Source organism: Bicyclus anynana, chromosome 1, assembly GCF_947172395.1.
Source record: "Bicyclus anynana chromosome 1, ilBicAnyn1.1, whole genome shotgun sequence".
Lineage (NCBI taxonomy): Eukaryota > Metazoa > Arthropoda > Insecta > Lepidoptera > Nymphalidae > Bicyclus > Bicyclus anynana.
In genome coordinates this window covers 9,103,846-9,129,260 of record NC_069083.1, presented here as the reverse complement: position 1 = coordinate 9,129,260, position 25,415 = coordinate 9,103,846, and the positions used below count along the sequence as shown (strand labels likewise).

The window sequence follows — 25,415 nt, the reverse complement described above, 5'->3', positions numbered from 1 at the left end:
ACCTTGTGTTTGGACTTGATAAATTTGTATTGATGAGTACTTTCCACCTAGATGGATTGTGAATGTATTAAGGGTCTGGTGATGAAGACGAGGGACAGTGAAGAGAACTCCTCGACGGTTCACAGTAGCTACCCTGTGTTTGGACTTGATAAATTTGTATTGATGAGAACTTTCCACCTAGATGGATTGTGACTGTATTAAGGGTCTGATGATGAAGACGAGGGACAGTGAAGAGAACTCCTTGACGGTTTACAGTAGCTACCTTGTGTTTGGACTTGATAAATTTGTATTGATGAGAACTTTCCACTTAGATAGGTTGTGACTGTACACACGCAGTGGGTATGCTAACACTAAAAATAAAAAAATAAAAATTTTAATAAAAAAATTCAACCGACTTCCAACTCAAAAAATAACTTTAACTAAAAAGCAAAAAATAACATCCTACCTATGTGCTACCTTCTGATCAGTTTGAAGGCGGTGCCAAGCCAGTGTCGTATTTTAATTAAAGCTGTTTCTGGAATAACCACAGAATTTTTGTAGTTTAAACGTATTTACACCGCCTTCAAACTGATCAGAAGGTAGCACATAGGTAGGATGTTATTTTTTGCTTTTTAGTTAAAGTTATTTTTTGAGTTGGAAGTCGGTTGAATTTTTTTATTAAAATTTTTTTGTCATACAGGTCGGACTGAAAATCCCCTTAAACAGACTTATTCGCATGCGCTGCCTGAACTATTGTGTAAAATTGAAATTAATGTATGGAGACTTTATGTATCTTTAAAAGTTCTACAAAAAAGTCCGCGACACCATATATCTATCTTCTATATATTAGCAGATATAGTACCTTTTGTATTTTAAAAATTATTAATTTTATATAATTAGGTTTGCGTCATTATTTATGCTACTTAACTTAAATCCTTATCAAAATAAATTATTTAATAATCACAAGGATATTATGGAGATAAGATTTGCCCTTTATAGTATGTTAATTACTTAAATAGTTTCGGAGATAATACAAAATTTCTAAAAGACGCAGAAATTCCGCTATATGACGTCGGACGCTTTCATTTACGTGGTTCCCGTTCCCGTGTGAATATGGGGATCAAACATAGCCTATGACACTCGCAAATAACGTAGCTTTCTATTGGTAAAACAATTTTCCAAATCGGTCCAGTAGATCCAGAGATTACTTCCTACAACCACACGAACTTTACCTCTTTATATTATTAGCATAGAAGTCTCTATTTCTCTTGGTCATACCACCACTCTCGAAGGACTGGACCGATTTTGCTAAGGGTAGGAGTAAGATAGAGAAGTTACAGGGTAGGGTAGGGTACGGGTAGGGAAGCGTAGGGGTAGTGTAGGGGTAGGGTAGGTTTAGGGCCGGGTTTAGGGTAGTGGTAGGGTAGGGGTAGAGGTAGGGTAGTGGTAGGGTAGAGGTACGGGTAGGATAGGGAAGTGGTAGGGTATGGGTAGGATAGGCGTGAGATAGGGGTACGGATGGGATAGAGGTAGGAAAGGGATAGGGTACGGGAAGGGTAGGGGTAGGATGGGGGTAGAGTGTAGGTAAGGTAGGGGTAGGGTAGGGGTAGGTTTCGGGTAGGGTAGGGATAGGGTGGGGGTAGGGGTAGGGTAGATGTAGGGGTCGGGTAGGGTAGGGTTGGGGTAGTGGTAGGGTAGGGGTAGGGTAGGGTAGGGGTAGTAGTAAAGTTGACATCGAAATTTACGCGGACGAAGTCGCGGGCGTCCGCTAGTTTTCTATAAAATGGAAAGCTTATTCTTGGAGATTATATCTAGGATTGCCTAAACTGTGGAGCTTTTGGAGCGTAAGGCATCAAAGAATATTAGATATTTCATATTTATTGTCAAATGATTCAAATTTTTTAAATAACCATTCCCATTTCTCTACCAACTCGCGAAATGTCCATGTCGATGAAAATGTTATGTTGTGGTTGTGGCGTGACTCCCGTGTCAGTGTGTCAATCTGTTTGTGAAGACTGTTAGTCTTTGGAAGTAATAAACAAAAAGCGTGTGAAGTATTAAATGAGGATTACTTGTAAAAGATCAGGTCGTCGGAACGCGTCCCCGCAGCGCAGACAATGCAAGGCGCGCTTGCGATTGGTCTCGCGCCCCTCGCGGTCGCGCTTGTGGCCCTGCATGTGTGACGTCAGCGCAGCCGCCGTACTGTAGCCGCGGTTGCACACCGTGCATTGGAACGGCTTCTGGTTATCGTGTGTCTTCATGTGGATCTTCAGGTGGTCGCTGAAATATATAAAGAATCCAATAAGAAAATGAAGCTAACTTAACCTAATAATCATGCCCACGTGGAATGGTGGCAAGAATACAGTGAATACTGGCTGCATTTCCGCACTGGACAGCCATGCTGATCATTTGCGCAAAAAATGAGCCTTCAGTCACCAGTCAAAACATCTAGCTAACTAGTTGAAATATTGAAACGGCCAGATCTGAGACCCGCTGAAACTTCATACCAAATGGCCCTGTACATCGAGGCCCGAGTCTCAAAGGAGACGCCCTTAGATAGTCGTTTCGCCCATTTACTCTGCTTCTGCCTTCGGACCCAATCAGGCGATGCTCTGCGCCTTGGTAACTCAACGTCTATCAGCTCTTTGTACTATGTGCCCTGCCCATTGCCACTTCAGCTTCGCGACTTGCTGAGCTATATCAGTTACTTTAGTTCTTCTGCTTTCTGATTCGATCATGCAGAGAAACTCTAAGCAATAGCTCTCTCCATCGACCGCTGAGCAACTTTGGACCTTTCAGTGAGGGTCAAATGTTAGTTAGACATCACGCTGTAAAATATTCCTTTTGAGAGCTACCGTTGCGTTCACGGTTAAAATGTTAGATATGGAAGATTAATATAGAATTTAGAACCCATTTGAGTGAGTAATAGAGAACAAATTTTTCATAATTCATGTTAAAGCTTAGGGAGCTTGAGAATTTAAAAAAAAGAGTCTACTATTATAATAACGTTTTACGTACAGCTTTACAAAACTCTATACATTTATAGATATGTAGAAAACTGTTTGTTTAAATATACATTTTAGTTGAGTCGTTCAAGTGTGCGTTCAAAGTTGAATGAGATAAATCGTCTCTATGTGGAAGAGAAGACAATTTGTCATTTGAGACTTAAGTACCCACATAATGCGCGGACCAAACACAACTCACAAAGCGGCTTTTCACGCGAACTACAGAATAGTGACGATCGCCCAAACGCCTCCGCTAATGGCCGCGCTCGCTCGCCGGTTTAGGAACGGACCATTATTTCATTTTTGTGAGACCCTCAACGCCATTTGTCAACGCATCAACTCTTTTCACTCGGCGTGCCGTTGAGCCGACAAATTGCGTGGAATTAGTCACGTGGTCGTGCTGAGGTGACGAAAAAGGTGACGCGTCGACTCGTGGCCGACCGGTGCTTTGTGCTGTGGCTTACGGTGATCAATCTTGCGCTATTGTGATGCAAGTGTGGAGCACCTCTTGTGCCGTACGAGTACGCTTGTGAATACTTAGCGCTTAATGATCTAACCATGAGAAAATTTCAATAATATCACTGTAGATATCGTTTCTTATCTCGGTTAGAATTTTATTATGGACTTTTTTTTATTCTTTAAAAGTTAGCCCTTGACTACAGCCTCACCTTAGATGGAAGCGGGCTAATTTGTTAGGAGTAGGATGAAAATCCACACCTCTTACGGTTTCTGCACGACATCGTACCGGAACACTAAAGCGGTAGGTACGTCTTTGTCCGTAGGGTGGTAACTTGCCACGGCCGAAGCCTTCCACCAGCCAGACCTGGACCAATTAAGAAAACCTCAATCGGCCTAGCCGGGTATCGAACCCAGGACCTCCATCTTGTAAATCCACTGCGTATTCTCCGCACTTGGACGCCCGCGACATCGTCTTGTGAAATACAGTTTTTCATATATCCGCGGAAACCATGGATATTTTCGTGATAAAAAGAAGCATAGAAGAAGATTTCTCACAAAAGAAACAAATGTGCTCGCTTAAGATAAATATGACAATGATTTAACCTATGTAGGATGTTTACAACTTTTGGACGAGATTGTGGATTAAATTTTCCAAAAATCACACGTAATATTGCCTCCTTACATTACTTGTCCTGTAAATCCACCGCGCATACCACTGCGCCACGGAGGCCGTCGAACTACTATCTACTAGTTCCCTCATCTTCATGTATCTGAATATCTCACCTCCTGGAGAACGCCGATTCGCAGTGCGCACAGCGGTACTTGCGGTCGCCCGTGTGCAGCTTGACATGTCGGTCGCGCGACCGCTTGTGTTTGAACAAGTGCGAGCAGAACTCGCAGCGGAACGGCATCTGGTCTGAGTGGGTCTGTAACAACATTTACAATAATCTTTATAACATAATAAATAATTAAAAAAAAAAGACCCAATTGCCTAACCTGCTCGCACGTAATCATCCGTCTGGCGTATTTTGTATAGCGATTAATAAATAACGTTTTCCTAATTGTAGGTGTTTTTATGATGACCATTTGGAAATCCCTTGAATTTGATACCCATATTGCAATATTCGAAATTTTTTTTTTTTTACCTCGAGTCTATAGCGTCTCACAGTCGTCATATTGTTTTTTTTAGCTTCATCTATGTAATAGCACATAGGTTATTAAGACAAATCTAACGATATCTTAATTACGTAAATCAATTCAGCGGTTTGGAAGATATGAGGTAACTAGCAGACGCCGCGCGGTTTCAAGCGCGTGGTTCCCGTTCCCGTAAGAATACGTGGATAATATATTTATAACCTATAACCTTCCTCTATAAATGGGCTATCTAACACTGAAAGAATTTTTCAAATCGGTCCAGTAGTTCCTGAGATTAGCGCTTTCAACCAAACAAACATTTCAGCTTTACTATATTAGTATAGAGTATATAGATAAGTAACTAATAATAAGAGAGAGGTAAGTAGTATTAATGTCAATATCAGATCAGAAAATTGATCTCTTCATTAATACTCAATAGAATTCCGAGGCATCAAACGGTACGGAATCTTACTGGTATCATCCAAGCATCTGTGACGAATACAATAATATCTGGGCCCAGTGAGATACGACCAGGTTCTAGCCATGTCGCACGTCGATTCTCTTTCTACAAACGCTAACGCTTCCAAAAGTAACAAAATATATGGGAATGACAGATCCGATCGATAACTTGATCACATCGTGAATGTCATTCCCATACCTACCTACATTTTTTTTATTATCGAAGCGTTAGCGTTTGTAAAAAGAGAATCGACGCGCCACATGGCTGCAGGCCCAGTAAATCGAACGCCAAGCTAAGATCAGTAATAATTTAAAAAAAAAAGTTATAGAAAAAAATAAAGAACGTATATGATCTCGTAAAGTATATGATCTCGTAAAGTATCTCGTATATGATCGTTACAAATCGATGTTTTCAAAAAACAAAAACGAAAATATAATATTTTATTAAATGATTTTTTTTCAAGATTTTATTTTAAGACTTTGACATCATACTAAATTACAGCTTTCATAGTAGCAGTCTCTGAACTAAAACCGCGGACAGACAGACGGACGTACATGGCGAAACTATGAGTTCTTAGTTGACTATGGAACCCTAAAAACGATAAACTAATTAATTATTTTGTATTAATAAAAGATAAGCTAATTGTCGCCATTTTTTTTGGTGGTAAGTATTAACTTAACCATTGACCAGCACGCATCGCAAAGTTTGTCACTTAGTTTTTCGCAGATAGGTACCTACTAAGTTTCGAACGTAAAGGTTCGGTTATATTTTTGTCGCTAATATACCTAGTTTTACATGCTTTGAACAATGCAAATAATTATAGTGTTAAAGTTCCTTAGGAACTTAACTACTCAGGGATATGGCGTAGAGGTTTCTAATGCGTTTTTAAATAAGTTTTGATGGGCCTTGCATTTTTCTTTGTGAATGCATCATTAGCTTGGCGAACTCACCGCAATTCCGAGGCAATTACATGGATAACCTTAGGTGTTGGATTTCGTGATTATACTTTACTTGAGTCCTGAGCTGATTTAGAATCAAAATATTAGATTTACGTACTACAAATCAGGACTAGGTGGTGTTACACCCCCGACGGCACTGTTTAAGCATTGACTTGATCTCAGACTAATTTCATAAAGACTAGTCATCATCATCATCGTCAGCCGATGGACGTCCACTGCTGGACAAAGGCTTCTTGCATAGATCTCCAAGCACAACGGTTTCGAGCCGCCAGTATCCAGCGACTGCAACCCACTTGATGTCCTCGGCCCACCTAGTGGGGGCTCGACCAACACTGCGCTTTCCGGTGCGGGGTCGCCATTCTAGCACTTCGAGACCCCAACGTCCAGCGACTCTTCGAACTGTGTGGCCTGCCCATTGCACTTCAGCTTCGCGACTCGCTGACCTACCTCTTCAACTCTCCCCATCGCCCGCTGAGTGACTTTGAGCCCTTTTATAAGGGCTACAATGGATTTACGAGACGAGATGAGTGGATTTACATGACGGTCCTGTGTTCGATCCCCGGCGGAGGTTTTCTTAATTGGTCCAGGCCTGGTTGGTGGGAGGCTTCGACCGTGACTAATTACCACTCTACCGGAAAAGACCGTCAAGCGACTTAGAGCTCCGGTACGATGTCGTATAGTAACCGAAAGCATTTTAGACTATATTTAGGTACTAATACTTGTAACAACACTTCAACAGTTTAGAAATCTGTTTCAGTTCAGGGTACATGAACAAAATGTAAGCAATTTACAAAACCAACTAACATAAAGAATGGCATTACGTTACGTAATTAGGGGAACTTAACGTTCATTCAAATCACCTCCGCGTCACGTCTACATTTAAAAAAATGACTATTACCTAGTGACACGTTCAGAGGATTATTCATAAGTCAATTATGGAATGAAAGCCTGTCATAGTCAGACTAACTTCATTTGAAGATGGCTGAATATTTGGTGCGTGGCTTGTCCTCAACGGGCCGACTATTGGTTCATAATGACGACGTTTTATACTTGGACAATCTAATTATAAATGGATCTTGACCCTTGAAACTATCGGCTACCGTACTTACGTATACCATACGTAAGTATTAGCTTATACTACCATACCATACTGCCGTATGGTATGGTGGTATAAGCTAACAAACATCAACCTTCATAAAATGGGGTATGTCTGACTATTGCAGCTCTCGTTTTATTATGAGAATGCTAATGCCGCCAGCCGAATAATGGGAGCCGTCGGCCTTCGCCACCCGCGGCCTGGACACCATAGCATAGCACAAAGCCTCCATACGCTCCAGTGACAGGCTCTTCACGGTTTTACTGACCAATTGACCACCTCGCCGATTATGCCCTACTATTATGTTAAACACGAGTAACACTTGATTGACTTAGTCCATGTCCGCTATTCAAGAATATGTTAAACTTTTTTCCATTTGAACAAACTTGAAAAACGAATTTTAAGTGACACTATATGTAGTCATTTACGCTATGGAAATGTGGTGTTGGAGGAAAATGCTCCGGATTCCATGGACTGCAATTTCTAATTTCTATTCACGGAGGAGGAAAAACCTAAATGACATGCCATTGTATCATCAAAGTTATGTTCAGTAAATTGTTGAACGTCACAGAAAAAGAAATTTTAATTTATACAAAAATATTGCATCAATTTACCTTGAAAACCTCATAAAAGTACACTCAACCTCACTGCTTTTTATCCGACTATGGCGCAGCCAAAAGGAAGGGTATGTAATAGGATATGTATGTAATTTTAGAGAGGGTATGTGTGTTATGTATGTAATGGGAGTTTTAGCAGTCTAAGCGTGTATGTATGTATGTATATGTGTGTGTAGTGCATAGACTACTGAACCGATTTTACTGAATGAGGTGTCAAAAGATTCGTTCGGATTCGGGTACAGAAATTTTATCCTAGACTATCAATGAGTAGTCTAGTAACTTATTTTGATCTGCAGATTTTATTAACATATTCACCACTATCATTTATTCAACCGCACGCCTTTTTAGATTTCTAGAATCTAGATCAAAATCAATATTAATTTATTTCAAGTAGGTTTACTTTACAAGCACTTTTGAAAACTAATATTCCAGAATTATATTCCGATAATAATATGATATATAAATTTGCGAATTTGCTGTGCGAAATTTCATCTACAATCCGGTTGTTTAGAATGAAACTCCCATCCAACCAAAACTTTTGCATTTATAATATTAGTGAGATTATAATTGATATGGAAAATATTTATAGTGGCATTCAAAGTTTCCACGTTCAAGGCGTTAGTATCTATGGATATATTCAGGACATTCGAATTTATTAATTTAATTTCGCAGGTACCGATTACTCCAATTAAAAGCAAGCTGTAAACATGTCAGATATATGTTTATGTGTTCTAGACGCTCTACGTAGCATTTTCTATTAAAGGGACCGGTTGATGGTCGATTTGTAAAAGCACTGGCATACGGTAATTTAACTTTGATAACAATTTATCAGAGCTGCAACTAGTTAGTTAATACATCTGACACTTTATCTAATAAATTGAGATTGGTTTTATTAAAAATACTTTACATAATCAATATGTACGTAACATTAATGGTATTCAGCTGAATTAATTTTTTTTGATTGAATTTCGGTTTAGCTAAAACGCTAAGTAAGTTATATATGTAAATCTATATGCTGTATTAAAAATAAATTAGTATAAGTTTTTGGTGAGTTATTATTAGATTTGTATTTTTTTAAATAAAGATAAAAAATTGAGAACACCCCCAATTAAAAGTCATAGAGCGATCACTTTTTTTTTAATTCTTTACAACTACCCTAGCCCTTGACTACAATCGCACCTGATGGTAAGTGATGGTGCAGTCTAAGATGGAAGCGGGCTAACTTGTTAGGAGGAGGACGAAAATCCACACCCCTTTCGGTTGTTACACGGCATCGTACCGGAACGCTAAATCGCTTGGCGGTACGTCTTTGCCGGTAGGGTGGTAGCTAGCCTCGGTAGAAGCCTCCAGTCCAGTCCAGACCTGGACCAATTAAATCTCAATCTGCCCAGTCGGGGATAGAACCCAGGACCTCCGATTTGTATATCCACCGCGCAGACCACTGCGCCACGGAGGCCGTCAGCTGAATCAAACTTTTTGAATTGAATTTCGGTTTAGCTAAAATGCTATGTAAGTTATACATGTTTAAGCTGTATTAAAAATAAATTAGTATAAGTTTTTGGTAAGTTACCTATTATCAGATTTGTAATAGGATTGACATATTGTAAAAGTTTGTAATATTTATATATATTTACCTTGTATAATAATAAAGATAATAGAGCGATCACAAGTGCAAGAGTCAGAAGATTGTCTAAATAATCATAAGTTACAATATCAGTATTTGAGAATAATTTTGTCAAAGATTGCCTTTAAAAGTAAGAGGGTGAACCGCACCAAAGTGGCGCTAACAAATTGCCATAGGTGCTAATGGTCTGAAATAGCCCCGCTATGGTAATTGAGGGTCCACGAGAGTACACACCCTTGACTGAGCAAACACCCATCATTCTTACTAACAAGTTCATCGATATCCGATACTTCTCTTCCTGACAAAGGAAGGATATTTTTTCTTCAAGTTAAAATGTTTTTTTTTTCCATTAAAAGCTTTAAGCTTTCAGTTGTGATATTAGGAGCCCTTTTATCGAGTTTCTAAGTATAAATTACTTACTAAATTATTTCTTATCTATACTAATATTATAAGAGGTAAAGTTTGTAAGTTTGTAAGTTTGTAACAATTCTTTGAAATGGGGTAATCTTCGGAACTACTGGTCCGATTTTAAAAATTCTTTCACCAGTAGAATGCTATAGGCTATATTTTATATTTCTATCGTATATAACTACTGAGTTATCGCGAGATTTCTCTTACAGGTCGGACGGAAAAACTTACTTATTCGCATGCGCTGCCTCAACCATTGCGTATAACTGAAATAAATGTATGGAGGCTTTTTGGACCTTTAAAAGTTCTACAAAAAAGTCCGCGACACATATATCTATCTTTTATATTTTAGCAGATATAGTACCTTTAGTACTTTCATAAATTATTTAAATTTTAAACTAAGGTTTACGTCATTATTACACAACTAAACTTAAATCCTTATCAAAATAAATTATTTAATAATCACAAGGATATTATAGAGATAAGATTTGCCCTTTAGAGTATGTTAATTAGTTATATAGTTTCGGAGATAATACAAAATTTCTGAAAGCCGCAGAAATGCCGCTATATGACGCCCCGCGGTTTCAATTACGTGGTTCCCGTTCCCGTGTGAATATGAGGACCAAACATAGCCTATGACACTCGCAAATAATGTAGCTTTCTATTGATAAAAGAATTTTTCAAATCGGTCCAGTAGATCCAGAGATTACCCCCAACAACCACACAAACTTTACCTCTTTATAGTATTAGCATAGAAATCGCTTGGGAAATTATAGGTAGGGGGGTAGGGGTAATTTAGAGAAAGTGTAGGGTAGGGTACGGATAAGGTAGGGGTAGTGTAGGGTAGGGGTAAGGTAGAGGTAGGGGAGGAGTAGGATAGGGGTAGGGTAGGGTAAGGGAGGGTAAGGGTAGGGTAGGGTTAGGGTAGGGGTAAGGTAGGGGTAGGGAAGGGTTAGGGTTAGCGGTAGGGTAGGAGTAAGGTAGGGGTAGGGTAGAGGTAGGGTAGGGGTAGGGTAGGGGTAGATTAGGGGTAGGGTAGGATAGGGTATGGATAGGTTACGGGTAGGGTTAGGGTAGGAGTAAGGTGGGGGGAGGGTAGGGTTAGCGTTAGCGGTAGGGTAGGAGTAAGGTAGGGGTAGGGTAGGGTAGGGTTGCGTAGGCTTACGAGCAGGGTAAGGTAGAGGTAGAGAAGTTTACATAAATTTTTACGCGGACGAAGTCGCGGGCGTCCGCTAGTTTTTGTACAAAACTAGAGGACGTCCCATGGTTTCACCCGCGTAGTTCCCGTTACCGTGGGAATACGAGGTAAAAATATACTCTTTGACACTCGCAAATAACGTGGCTTTCTATTGGTGAAAGAAAAAAAAGAATCGGTTAAGTAGATCCAGAGATTACCCCCTACAACCACACCATCACGCGTGAATGGCTGGACCGATTTCACTATTTTTTTTTCAAGTGTTTGTTTCGTTTGATGGGTCAGGAGAAGGTTCTTAAGACAGAAAAAAATTAAAAAATTGAAGGGGTAGGGGTAGGATAGGAGTAGGGGTAGGGTTAGGTAGAATAGGGGTAGTTGAAAGTTTACATAGAGTTTCACGCGGACAAAATTGCGGGCGTCCGCTAGTATCTATTTAATTCGGACCCTTATTACATGTTCTAAGGGAAATTAATATTGTTTATATTAAATTTGATATAAGTCAACTACCCTATTGTCGAAATCTCAAAAACTTTTATGTACCTCTTTAGTCTAGATTAGGCAAGCACTTGATCAGTGTTGTATGTCTAATATTAGCTTGGTACATGCAGCATAATGCTGAGCTGGATCCTTATGCAAGGTTGTGCCAAATATGACATAGCGGTGTTCTGATGCTTAGACTACTTTTAGTTTATGACTAACATAAGTGAACTGGATATCAGACACTACAATAGTAATTGTAATAGTTGTAATACTCGTAAGGTGTTAAATGTGGCACAATTTTTGAAATAAACGTTTTTTCTTTCTTGACCGTATTATCTCGCACCTGATATTAAGAGAGTAGACTTGGCCTAAGTGGTGAGCACAAGATTCTTAACTAAGGTAGGCCCAATACCTACAATTAGTACAAAATGGAAAAATCCATATCCAATAATGAGTAGGCATTTTTGCATTTATGAAATAGACGCCACTGGGCCTAAGGTAGACCACACTTGCTCAGAAAATGCCTATTCACTCTTCGATTGAAGATGGAACATGGTCTTCGTAACAGACTGACTGGCTGTTCAGTAACTCTGATAAATTAGTTCGTAGTACCGTGGTTCTCGTTCCAGCATGGTTCTATTTAGAGATTAATATTTTCTAAAATGGCCCAGGTCTGGTCTGGTGGGAGGCTTCGGCCGTGGCTATTTATCACCCAAGCGACAAAGCCGTTAGAGGTATGGATAGAACTTGTACCTCTTCCAAGTTAGCCCGTTGCAATCTTAGACTGCATCGTCATATAACATAAGGTGAGACGCACTCAAAGGTCTGACTTGTCTTTGAATAAAAAAAAATTGGTTGTTGTTGTTGTTGTTCGTTTTTCTAAAATACTGTTTAATAATCTTAAAAGACCACAATATACTTTATTTCTTGTAAAAAATGTTAAACCCTAGAGCGAGGGAACGACGCATGACAACATCTTTTTTCGTGTATGCAGTCTCCATTGAATTATAAGACGTTGTCACGTCAAAAACTGGTTGCATTTTTATTTTTAAAAATGGTTGCATTTTAAAAAAAAAATGTTCGTTTTTCTAAAATACTGTGTAATAATCTTCAAAGACCACAATATACTTTATTTCTTGTAAAAAAAGTTGGCAAACGTAGAGCGAAGGAACGACGCATGACGTCATTCGACGCAGACTCATTTTTTCGAGTGTGCAGTCTCCATTATAAGACGTTGTCACGTCAAAAACTGTTTGTTGGTACATGAATTCTAACAATGAATATGCAGAGATGAGATGATAATTAACTACTGTTATTGTCCGTGCCAACGTCACATAAGCGTCTTGTGGCCGAGTCCCGGCCCGCTGGTATGGAAGCCCTGCTGTCCGCCCCGTGCCTCTCACCACAGTGTCCTACTGTTTATGGCGAATCATCACGCGAATGAGGCGACGTATGTTTTTAGACTAAGAGCCAGCACAGAAACACATTCTTGATTCTTCAGTTCACGCTCCTGCTACCATAAGTAATTATGGAAGCCAACTATGGAGTTTGAACAGTGGTTACTTTGGGAGGTTTTTTTTTATTCTTTACAAGTTAGCCCTTGACTACAATCTCACTTGATGGTAAGTAATTTGCAATCTAAGACGGAAGCGGGCTAACTTGGTAGGAGGAGAATGAAAATCCACACTCCTTTCGGTTTCTACACGGCATCGTACCGGTAGGCAATTTAATTTAACTAGGCAACCAATGTGCAATGTGTCAATGTGAATATTTTATATCATTTATTTCATATAAGAGAAATAAGTGATATAAAATATTGGGAGGAGGGTGTGGGTTCGAATCTGGTTTGGGGCATGCACCTCCAACTTTTCAGTTGTGTGCATCTTAAGAAATTAAATATCACGTGTCTCAAACGGTGAAGGAAAAACATCGTGAGGAAACCTGCATATCAGAGAATTTTCATAATTCCCTACGTGTATGTCTGCCAATTAGCATTGGGCCAGCGTGATGGACTATTGGTCAACCTCTCTCATTCTGAGAGGAGACTCGAGCTCCATATAAGAATATGGGTTGATAACGTATATATTTCTAATGCCGGATCTGTTACTACTATATTTGATAAAAAAATATAACTTGAGGACTGGCTAAATGCACAAACTGCGAAGCCGTAATGAAAAAAAAAAACAGCGTGAGAGCGAGCACCATAATGAGACCGGTGCTGTCGAAATTCCGCGTAATGCGCACCAAAACACATTTCAAACTAGTCGTAAGTAGTTTAAGGCGAGCGTGATAGCCAATAAAGCTTTGTAATGGGCAGCGGCCGGCTACCGAGGCTTTCCCGGTAAGTGCTGCGACTGCGATGGCATCGCTGGTTCACATACCCACGAGGTCAGCTCGCCGGAATCTTACGTAGCACCCCAAAAACTGGAGCTGTTTTCGAAACTTATAAGAGAGATTTATCATAAAATTTGATTATTTTGTATGTTTGTTACGGTTCGAAAACTACAATAATGCACAATGCACATGTTTAACTATACACTAAACTATTGGTTTGATAACCAATAATAATTAAGTCATAATTATGTGAATAAATATTTCGCATAGAACTTTTGCTACCAAATATTGCTTCCCCAAGCAAACGCAAGCTCAGGGGATGATGACAGTTTTTTAAATTGTATATAAATGAAAAGTACGCTAATAGTAAAGCAATTTTGTAAAAGGAACAGGGTATCTGCGATCATTACTTTCGGAGCTACAGGGATTTAAAGGGTTAGATTTGCGGCGCCGCCGCGGATCCCTGAAAAACGTTCCATACAAAATGGCACGATTTAGTGACGTCGTTGGCTCGCTGATCGTTAGGTTTGTATGGGCGTTCAAACAAAATTACTAATATCTTTGTTATTTGTGCGTTTATATTTATAGTTCATTTATTGAAAAATTCCACATTTAATGTAAGGAAGCTAAAACTGTATCAATTTTCATCTAATTACGATAAAAGCTTTTTAATAGATTTTGAAATTTTATAATTTCATTTATTTTGCAAATATCCAGTCAATCTTTGCTTTTTATATGTAAATTAGTTAACATTGACCCTATTTACCCGAATGTATCATAAAAATCAATACATTCAAACCTAGTCATCATCCACATTGTCTCAGAAATTAGCGTCATGACCCGTGTCATCAATTGCACCCATACTATTGCCACAGTAAAAATATAAATTCTGTGCTATTGCCCCGGCCGTGATAGCCCAGTAGCTATGACTGCTTTCTTTTTTGCACTGCCTTCGAATTGGACGGCGCAGGTTCACACCCGGTCCGAGCCATGGACCTCCAACTTTTCAGTTATAGTTATGATTTCAGTTATAGTTACCGTTTGAAGTGAAGGAAATCATCGTGAGGAAACCTACATGCCTGAGAATTTTCTCATTTCTCTACGTGTGTGAAGTCTGCCATTGGGCCAGCGTGGTGACCTATTAGCCTAACCCCTCTCATTCTGAGAGGAGATTCGTGTACTTATTATAGATATTATGTTGTTGTATATTATAAAATTGATATACATACAAACAGTCTGCGATTGTCTCTTGTGAAAATTAGTCGCAATCCACAAAAGCCATTTAGATTCAAATATCAGAATGGTGCCTTGGCTTAAAGTTGAGACCGACTTAAAGATTTAAAAAAAATCAAGGACATAAATAAAAAAGTAATCCACAGATAACGTATTTCTTTGAAACGAGTTGCTACCGTACATCGTTGGCACAAAAATTTTAAATTCTATGATGATAATAACGCAAAAACAAGTAATACCACTTACACGTAACGGAAAAAAAACACAATACCAGTACCATATCACCTAACTATGGAACTTGGCTTAGACTAGATACGCATATGGAACATAATATACCCTCATCTGTTATATTTTATTTGAGTTACGAAATAAATGATAAAATATGTTCACATTGACACATTGCAAATAGGTTGCCTAGTAAAATTGCGCCCGGTGAGTATTATATGATTAAATTTATTTAATATACTTCCCTTTGCTTAATTAATTAAAATCGTACACTAATTAAAGGAATATACCCAATAGAATTAAAAACGTATAGGTTGTAGGGCTTTCACACTACAGTAGTAAATATCCTCATCAGATATTTAGTCGTCTAATAAGTCAAATGAAACCTATTATCTGTGAAGATCTAGTTCATGGTTTCCTAGATTTGTATGAATAATATGTTTGCAATGTGTCAATGTGAATGTTTTCTATCACATCTTTTTTATCCCAAATGAGGGTATATATTCCTTATGCCGGATTTTAGATCATGATACTAGTGTGTGTGAAACACGGATGTTGACAGATGTCAAGCTTGTTTTGCAGATTTCATGGCATTACATTATGGCGTCTATTATATATTTCCGTTGGGAATAAGCTTATATAATGTAGCCTATATTACTCGATGAAGATGTGGCTTTCTAATGGTGAAAAAATTTCTAAAATCGGTCGAGCAAATTTTTAAATTGAATCATAACGAACAAACAATCTTCTTTAAAATAAACATTTCTTCTATACTAATATTATATAGAGGTAATGTTTGTGATGTGTGGGTTTTCTCTGGATCTACTGAAACGTGTTTTACTGAAATTGTTTTACCATTAGAAAGCCACGTTATTTGTGAGTGTCTTATGGATATGTTTTAACCCCGTATTCTTACAGGAACAGTAACTACGCAAGTGAAACCACCGGCTTGTAGTAAATTTCTTGATCATTTTACGACTGAAACGGTAGGTTCTAAGTTGATAGGTACATTTTGTTGTTAAACAATTAAGTACTGCGTATATCAATATTATATGTATATTGTATAACGTAAAAGCTTGCTAAGAACTTGAGATTTCTTAACAAGACTGGTATCTAGTTGCACAGCATCTCCTGATTTACTTTTATAATGATTACCTTTCCCAAGCGTGCAATGATAAGACTAGCACGCCAGCCTAGGGAGTTCTTATCGGGGCCTATTTCCGGCCGTCAGTTGCGATGTCGCGCGCGCAACACGATCTTGCCGATACATTTGTCGGCGCAACACTACAAACCCAACGGATTGATCGATATCTCTAAAACGCAATAGTGTTGACCACTGCGCGGGTATCGATAATCTAATGGAATCCTTTTACGATCGTATTGGCCAATTATAAAAGTAATCGACTCTAAAATGTTGCTGTTTTTGTAATGAAGATCCGGATCTAAGTTTTCAGTGTAACGTAGGTGGACTTGGCCGGCGTTATGCAAAGTGATGTTTCTATTTACCCTATCTCGGCTAGATCTGTCGCGCTGTGAGGCGTACTGCAATCGTGTGCGGTTAGATCGGCGCCACACAAAGGAGTCAAGATGTACGGCCGTAATGGGCAACGTGTCACAATTTCGCAGTTAGCGTTGCGCGCTGCTACTGTGATGCATATCGCAATAAGCACTGTGTCTGTAAATGGGCCATTTTGGGTATTTATTTGCTAATGAACTTGGGAGTATGGTGGACTCTGAATTTATAGATATGACAGTTCTAATAATCGTGTGTACTGGTGTTATGCATAGAGTAAGCTGTCTCGTCGGGAGAGCCAATTTGAAAGCCTACTACAAATTAGAAGGCCAGGCATCCCTTCCTATGAGAAAGGGAATTTCTGTGGTCTAGGCAGTGGCGTGCACTTCATAGACGCAAAAACAGCACTGCTTACCCTTAAGACTCAATACAAACCTATATTGGACAAAAACATAGTTGGTCAAGAAATTTTGCAATTTTCCTTTATAGTGCAACCCTATTTAAAAACCTTAGGCACGCCACTGGGCAGTGGCGTGCACATTCTATGTGTAGAAATGCGCTGCCTACCTACCCTAAGGATTCATTACGGACTCGTATTTGATAAGGACTATTCAATATTGAAGAGTTTTTACGTATAGTGCCTACCCTAGTTGAAAACCTTGTGCACGCCACTGCCACAAGGTCTAGGTAACAGCGGTCTAATAGTGATAATATTTTTCTCAGCGGCGATCGAAAAAAAGTCTGTCTGTACCTTGTGGGCCATTAAAATATTATGCTATTGATGTCTGTGCCTAATTGGATTATCCTGTCACGGGATTAGCTAGTTCAGCTACGTATAATGAGATTCAGGGTTCGAATCCCGGGTCAGGTAAGCAAAAAGATACATAGAAGCCTGGAATTGGGAAGTTGGCGGTGATAGTACACCCCCGTGCCTCGGAGATCACGTAAAGCCGTCGGTCCTGCGCCTTATGTCCTTATGACTACGAGAGTGAGGGAAAAGAGAGCGCAGTTCTTGCGCACACACTTGTGCACTATAATACCTCCTGCGTATATGGTTAATCTCACCATAAGATTGGCCAATGCCCAAAAAAATGCGGTCAAGAGCATATTCTTATTATTTTGCTACTGATGATAATGTTGATTAATTCTAAAGAAATATAATCTATGGCATCAGCCAGCTTGACATCGTTGTTTCGGCGCCGACGGTAATGGCATCGTGGCCAAGTGGTAAAGAGGCTCAGCAGGGTTTTTATTTAAGGTTTTATCTCGGTGTACCATTCATCTATTCAGTCACTACATCGTTTTTCATCGTATTTTCGTTTTTGTAAATATCTACCAATTGTTTTTTCAACAAAAGAGAGACGAATATCTTAGCAATCCATTCACCGTGCGGGTGCCGGGTCCAACGCGTGGTAGAGAGAAAAACTCCGGGCAAAGACTAGGACTTGAGATCTGGATATAGGGTTAAAGAATTCTTTGACAATTGATTAGCACTCCCCTCCTCCGCTCGTGTTGTCTTCCTAGGACTTGAAATAAATGAATTTTGATTTTTTTTATTTATACATGAATTAGTGTTCAGACTGTTCGTATAATTCTAAAATTCATAATTCTAAAAATATCGTACCTGTTCATGTTTCTTGAGGTAGGACAGCCTGGGGAAGGCCTTGTCGCAAAATTTACATTTGTACGGCGTATGTTCGGTGGCTCCCAGCGTGAACGGCGGGTCGGCTTCAGCATCGGCGTCGGCGTCCACCGCGTCGTGCGACGTCGGCGTCGACGCGGGCGACGGCGACGGCTCCGGCGTCGACGACGGCCACGAGCTGCCACCCGTGCTGCCGACGCTGCCGACGCTGCCCAGCGCTTCTGTTCACAACATAATAATGCAATTATTCATCATTAACAACCCCATACTGGACTCACTGTTGAGCACTAGACTCCTCTCAGAATGAGAGGGGTTAGGCAAATAGTCCACCACTCTAGCCCAATGCCTACTTGCAGACTTGACACATGTAGAGAATTGAAAACTTTCTCAGGCAAGTTTCCTCACAATGACGATTCTTCACCGTGATATTTAATTGGCACGTGCTATTTAATTTCCTAAAATGCACTGAAAAGTTGGGGGCGCATGCCCCGGACCGGATTCGAAACTACGTCTTTCGAATCAAATCTGAATATGCCGAATATAACTAGTAGGTACAATAATCACTATCAGCCTTTTATAACGGCCCGTTACAGGGCCAGGCGTCCTTCCTATTATGGGACGGGATAGGAAGACCAGTAACAACGTGGTTAATGAAGGTCTGTAAGGACCTGACGGAAGATGACATAGAGGAGCGTAGGTACAAATTGGCGCCGCATGATTGGAAAAGTCGACCCCGTATAAACGGGACAAGACGAGACCGAAGAAGAAGATGATGTGCCGCTATCTTCTCCGCTTCTGCGTTCTTTATGGTTCGTTTAATGTCGCTGTTATTTGCCTATTACATACTTAGTCAGCAATCCGTTGAACATTTTTTACAACTGATTACTATAAAGTTAATTTTTCGTGAGTAGCTTCATCTCGATGAGTCGATCAACTTTTTTATTTACTAAATTTCCTAATTCTGGTAGCTAACTCAGTTACCAGGAAATGCTGGCTTTTAAGTTGTATAACTGTTAATTAATCAATAGTAATATAATCTGGTTATTAAAACCTATTGTTAAACAATACCCACCTTGTGTATCAATACGAGGAGTGCATAAACACACCGCATATTTGCCCAGGCTCTCTAAAGTAAACATCGGTGAAGGCTATATTTTGGAGTTAAGAGCAAATATATTTTCCCTAGCACCTCAGAGCGTGGGATATACTTAAACAAATTGAATGGGATACGGTGACGAGATTGCAAATGATGACTAATGTCAAGAGACGAGCTATCCTCTTGTATAGGGTAAAAACGAGAGTAGAAAAGACCAGCTATTAGTCTTCTTTAGAGAATTTGATAAGAAAATCCGGACAAGTGTGAAACATACACGCGCACTGTGGATTCTGTACCTAGTTAGCAGTAGCGAAGACTGAAATATTTTCGAATGTCTCAATGTCTTTTTTGGCTGAGTACGTTAAATTAGTAAAACTCGTGGATTTTTAAAAGGTAACCCGATAGTGATTCCTGTCGGGTTACCTTTTGTTAGGAACCATCGCCTGGTACTTAGATAATAATAAAATTACATTGCAAGAGTTTTAATCAGGGATCCCTAGAACATTTTGTACACCTTATTACTAACAAGCTAATTTTTCGTTCATCTCGATGAGACGATCAACTTTTTTATTTACGAAAACTCTTGATTCTGGTAGCTAAATGAGTTACCAGGAAATGAAAATTTCAGATCGTCGGAACTACCACAATCAAGAATTTTAGTAAATAAAAAACTGTGGTTGAACTGTTAATTAGTCAAATTTCTAATATAGGCTAAATTAAGAAATTACTATACTCGCACCTACTCGTAAATCGTACCTATAGAATGACTTTTGCAATCTCAGATTTCCGCGCAATGTGCCATTTTCCTTAACAACGCACTTCCTTTTCCTTCAAGCTCATTTAATAGGTGGAAACTATTTATATCAATAAGAGCCCTCCACACCCCGGCGAGGCGTAACGACTCACTGAATGGCAGAAAAAGGAAAATATATGTAATGTGTTTTTTACTGTTTGTTATCAGATACTCGTAGTTAGCTTGGTTATAATAGTAGTACATTATGATATAAGTGCGGTAAGTTGAAAACTATAGCCGAGGCGACATTGCAAGCTCGAGCCGTAGGCGAGAGCTGTAGTAAGGCTGTAATTATTATTATGTTATATGACGTTTTATAACACATTTGCGAGGAGACACACTGAACACGCTTTCTGAAAATAAATTTGCATTTTGCTTGTTTTCCTTAGGATGATATTTTGATACGCTTGTCATTTTTGCACAGATAGCTAAGGGCGTGCGTGTTTTACACATGTGTTGTAACAATTTAGTACGCCCGCAACTTTGTCTGAGTGAAAATTTTAGTTCTATGTTCCTTTACGTTTAATCTTGCTAGAATCTTTAGACATCCTTAATCCGGCACGCAAAATCCGATCTTAGCGGTCGTCTTCTAACTTGCACTGTGTCAGGCCTATTAGCAACAATACGAATATACCTGTCAGTGATGATCGTTCGGTCCCAGTAGAGCAACGTACTGCTATTTTCAAGAACTGACGCTGGGTCGTACCTATAGCAAGGCATCTCAAAATCGATAAGGCCACACTGAAGAGCAAGTATTACTGAGACGGGCAGCGTGACGTCAGGAATGTGTATTCAGCAATGAAAATCTTCGTATAGTTCCAACAAAGTGTATTATCACCAACAAAGATCGCGCTCGACTGCCTACCAGACGACAAAATAATTACCAACTATGACTCAAACAGTTTTACAATTCAAAATGGTTTCTGTATCTTACAACTACTTTTTAATTATAAAGTTTTACGGCTTAGTCTAACATTATAAAATTAATATCATTATAATATTTAAATTAATTATAAAATGTAAATAGTTTACTTTAATCTGAGTTTAAATAATAAAGCTAAAGATAGAATCTTTAGGTTTAGTCAAATCAGTATCTTATAAACGAAAAACTGTAATCATGACATTGAAGAATTATTATCAGCAAATAACAGACAATGTTTATAATAACATATAGATAGTTTAGTATATTTATAGTTTGTTAGATGGAACTCGTAGGCCCTCGTAACACAAGCTTGTGGTGGATTATCTTGGCTACTTGATTATGTGTATGCAAGTATTCGTCGTTAGCATGCCTGAGGGACTCCCGAGGACGATGACACGCTCGACAGATGTCTAGAGTGCCATTTTTACTAATATGTTTCCCGTATTTAATTTAACTTCGTTCATAATTGGACAGACAAAACCCTCGGTTTCCCTAAAGAGGTCACCGAATTGCAACCAAGATACAGATGTTATTTGATCTACATCCGGCCTTGTAGAATCGTCCATGCAACTCCTTGCTCTTCCATATTGTCACACGATTTGAGGTACTTAATACTATAGGCTTGCGCTAGTTCTCTTTGCTGAGGGATAGCGGGGTAAAACCATTGTCCACTGACACCAACGACATCCTGATAGATACTCACATTCACCTTGAGAAAATTATCTCTGAGATTGCACACCTCACGATTATGGAGGTTCTTGGTGTCCAAGAAGCCACGTCCTCCACACTTGCGTGGGAGGTACAACCTCATTAAAGATGAACGGGGCTGATGCATCTGGTATGACGTCGGCAGTTTGCGGAATTTACAGTCCGGGGAATCCAGTTCTGTTTGAGTTCATTTTAGAATGCCAAAAATGTTATTGAAGGCACGCACCTTGTTACCAACCGATAAAACTTTTTAGGACTTATTTCAGGCGGCCAAAGAAGCGCTCCTTCACTACCTGTTTCATATTCCCTGCCTAAATACCAAGTGCTTCTGTCTTCTTATTTATTCATATTCATTTACTCCATATTCTTTTATACCTGGTATACCTGAGTATACCTGGGTAGTACCGTGATAGCCCACTGGACATGACCTCTACTTCCAATTTCGGAGAGTGTGGGTTCGAATCCAGTCCAAGGCTTCAAACTTTTCAGTTGTGACTTTTAAGAAATTAGATATCATGTGTCTCGAACGGCGAACACATCGTGAGGAAACCTACATACTATAGAATTTTCTTAATTCTCTGCGTGTGTGAAGTCTGCCAATCCGCATTGGGCCAGCGTGGTGGACTATTGGGCTAACCCCTCTCATTATGAGAGGACACTCGAGCACAGCAGTGAACCGAATATAAGTTGATAATAATGATACCTGGGTTCCTGAAGCTGAACTGTAACAGGTCAAATTCTGTACATTGAAGATATTTTGAAAATTTTAATTGGAGGGCATTATGTAATCGATACTGAAGCCAAAAATTTTTTTTTTGATTTGTCTGTCTGTCTGTCTGTATGTTCGTTATAGAAACAAAAACTACTTGATGGATTTTAACGAAACTTGGTACAATTATTCTTCATACTCCAGGCAGGTTATAGTATACTTTTCATCACATCAATAGGACCAGAGCAGTGAAGGGAAATGTTGCGAAAACGGGAGAAGTAACTCCATTTTTTAAGCTTCTAGTAGTAGGGTAGGTTAGGGGTAGGGTTTCACGCGGACGAAGTCGCGGGTAGAATATAATTTGTAGAAGAGTGTTGCAGTGAAGTGAATCAAGTACCTAAGTAGGAGTCGGTCGGCGATAGGACGCGCGTAATTAGCAGCGATTGCGGCAATTCCTCGGGAGACGCCGCCGGTGGCGCCGCGGTGTGGGCGGCGGAAGCGCACTTCCTAATTGCGTCGTCTGAGACACCTCGACCGGCGCCTCGCCAATCAACCACAATCGCCAAACGTTAACACCACAGCCACATAACATTAGTACCTATAGTATACTTACTCTATAATCTATTAGACTACAAGCCGTTTAACAAAAATTACCTGTGAAATGACCCAACGTGAATAACGCTTAAAAGTCTGTTACTATATCAGAAAATAACTCTGAACACTATGCCGTCATTTCTGAGCGGTACAGTGGGAGTACGCGAGTGAATGGAATTTCTCAGGTACAAATGATGAATTACGACTAATTATAATTGTACATATATTAAAGTGTTAAAGATGATTAAAAATAAATGTCGATAATCCCAGTGCCGTACTAAAATGGTGGTGCCGGAAGTCAGATCAAACTTTTAATTGTCGACAATTGCAGAAGCAAAATAGGTCATTTATTACTGTACGACATTTGTCACCCGAAAACGCCGTACATTTTTCCAGCGCAGGAGTCGAAATATAAGGGTCGCAAGCCTTACTCTTCACTCGCGTACTCACCTGTACCGCTCAGAAATGACGGCAAAGTGCTTAGAGCTATTTTCGATATAGTAACAGCCTTCTAAGCGTTATTGACGTTGGGTCATTTGACATGTAATTTTTGTTCAGGGGTTTGTAGTCTATATATCTAACGCTGCCTCAGAGCCGTGATAGGCTAGCCTAGATAGATAAGTGACAGAGTGCATCTGTGCTTGCGCACACACTTGCGCACTATAATATCTTTTGCGTACATGGTTAATCTCAACATGAGATTGTCCATCGTGGCCGAAATAAAATTAAAAAGAATCGATCGGAAGCATATTATTAATACACTAGCGGAGTCCCGCGACTTCGTCTGCGTGGAAATCATTGTTCTAACGTTTTTTTTAAACTTGTCTTTAAAAGCCTTCGATCTTTTTAATCAGGAGGGCTGTTTTGTAACGATGTTTTGCTCGCAAGTGCGAGTTTCGAATTCACCTCTCTTTCTTTCTCTGTTTGACACGATACTATAGTAAGAGAAAGATAGAGGTTAATTCGAAACTTGCACTTGCGAATTATACAAAATATCGTTACAGAATTACTGGTCCTGTCGCAAAATCCGTTCTTAGCGGATTCCTACAAATAATATACAAATCATTAACTGCGCAGGTAGGTACCTTCCTGCCTTTATCGTAGGTAACGTAGGTTTCAATATTTCGCATATACCTACCTGTAAATTATTTCGATACCTTTTTATATGAATAAATAATTAACTAGTGATGACTTTTAGGTGCTTGTTGAACAAGTGGCAGCGTTTTTTCAAAAATCGAAAACAAATATCGAAAATACCGCAATAAATAGTGGATTCCAAAACCGTTAAAAAGTAATCAATTCATTTCTAACTCCATATAATTGAAGGGCGAATCACAACCGATTAATTGCCCCTTAATTGTAAACTGTACTAACTAACTCGTAAACGTAAGCAATTCTTGTCAAGCAGGAATTCATGCGTGTAATTAAACGCGAATCATTTGTCAGATTTTTAGGGTTCCGTAGTCAACAAGGAAGCCTTGTAACTCCAACTGAAAAGTTGGAGGTGTATGCTCCGGACCGGATTCGAACCCACGCCCGGGGATAGAGGTCATATCCACCGGGCTATCACGGCTCGTAGTATAGTAAAATATACTTACAAGATTTTTACTTATAGTGTTTTTCAGATAGGAAGGGTACGGTGATGTTTGGGATTTGACGTTACTAGTGATGTAGTAAAAAAATGGAATGAATGGAAAAATCTATTTCGATTTCGGATCGGAATAAAAGTTCGTGCTTCGTAAAGAAAAACATCCAAAATCCGAAATTTTTATTATAATTGAAGGAAGTAGTTAAAAAAATAAATATACTCGTAAACATAAATATATCCAGGTTTACGATGTTTAATTAATAAATTAATCCTATTTTTGAAATCGATTATTTTATTTTAAACCCTTTTAACAAATACGACGTCACGAGGCCCTTCTCTAAGTGGGCGGTACCCCTCAAGCAGTTACTTTTTTTTTTATTTTTTATTCTTTACTTGTTAGCCCTTGACTGCAATCTCACCTGATGGTAAGTGATGATATAATCTAAGATGGAAGTGGGCTAACTTGTTAGGAGGAGGATGAAAATCCACACTCCTTTCAGTTTCTACACGACATCGTATATTTTATCGTAAAATAATACGAAACAGACAGACGGACAGACATACAGCCTGTCCAGATGTCAATGAAGTTCTTGAGGAAGAGTTTTATGTAAAAAATAAACTAATTATAAAAAAATGCTACGC

At 39.2% G+C, this 25,415-nt stretch overlaps 1 protein-coding gene across 3 annotated transcripts in view; it reads right to left on the bottom strand.

Moving 5' to 3' along the window:
* LOC112049625 (zinc finger protein 423 homolog) overlaps positions 1–25,415 on the bottom strand; it is a 109,505-nt gene that overhangs the window by 5,223 nt on the left and 78,867 nt on the right. For all 3 annotated transcript variants that reach the window (XM_052884009.1, XM_052884005.1, XM_024087591.2), the window contains 3 exons: positions 18,346–18,584; positions 4,227–4,369; positions 2,052–2,259 (listed from right to left, as the gene is read on the bottom strand). In XM_052884009.1, coding sequence (XP_052739969.1) covers positions 2,052–2,259; positions 4,227–4,369; positions 18,346–18,584 — 590 coding nt within the window. The remainder of the gene's footprint in view (positions 1–2,051; positions 2,260–4,226; positions 4,370–18,345; positions 18,585–25,415) is intronic.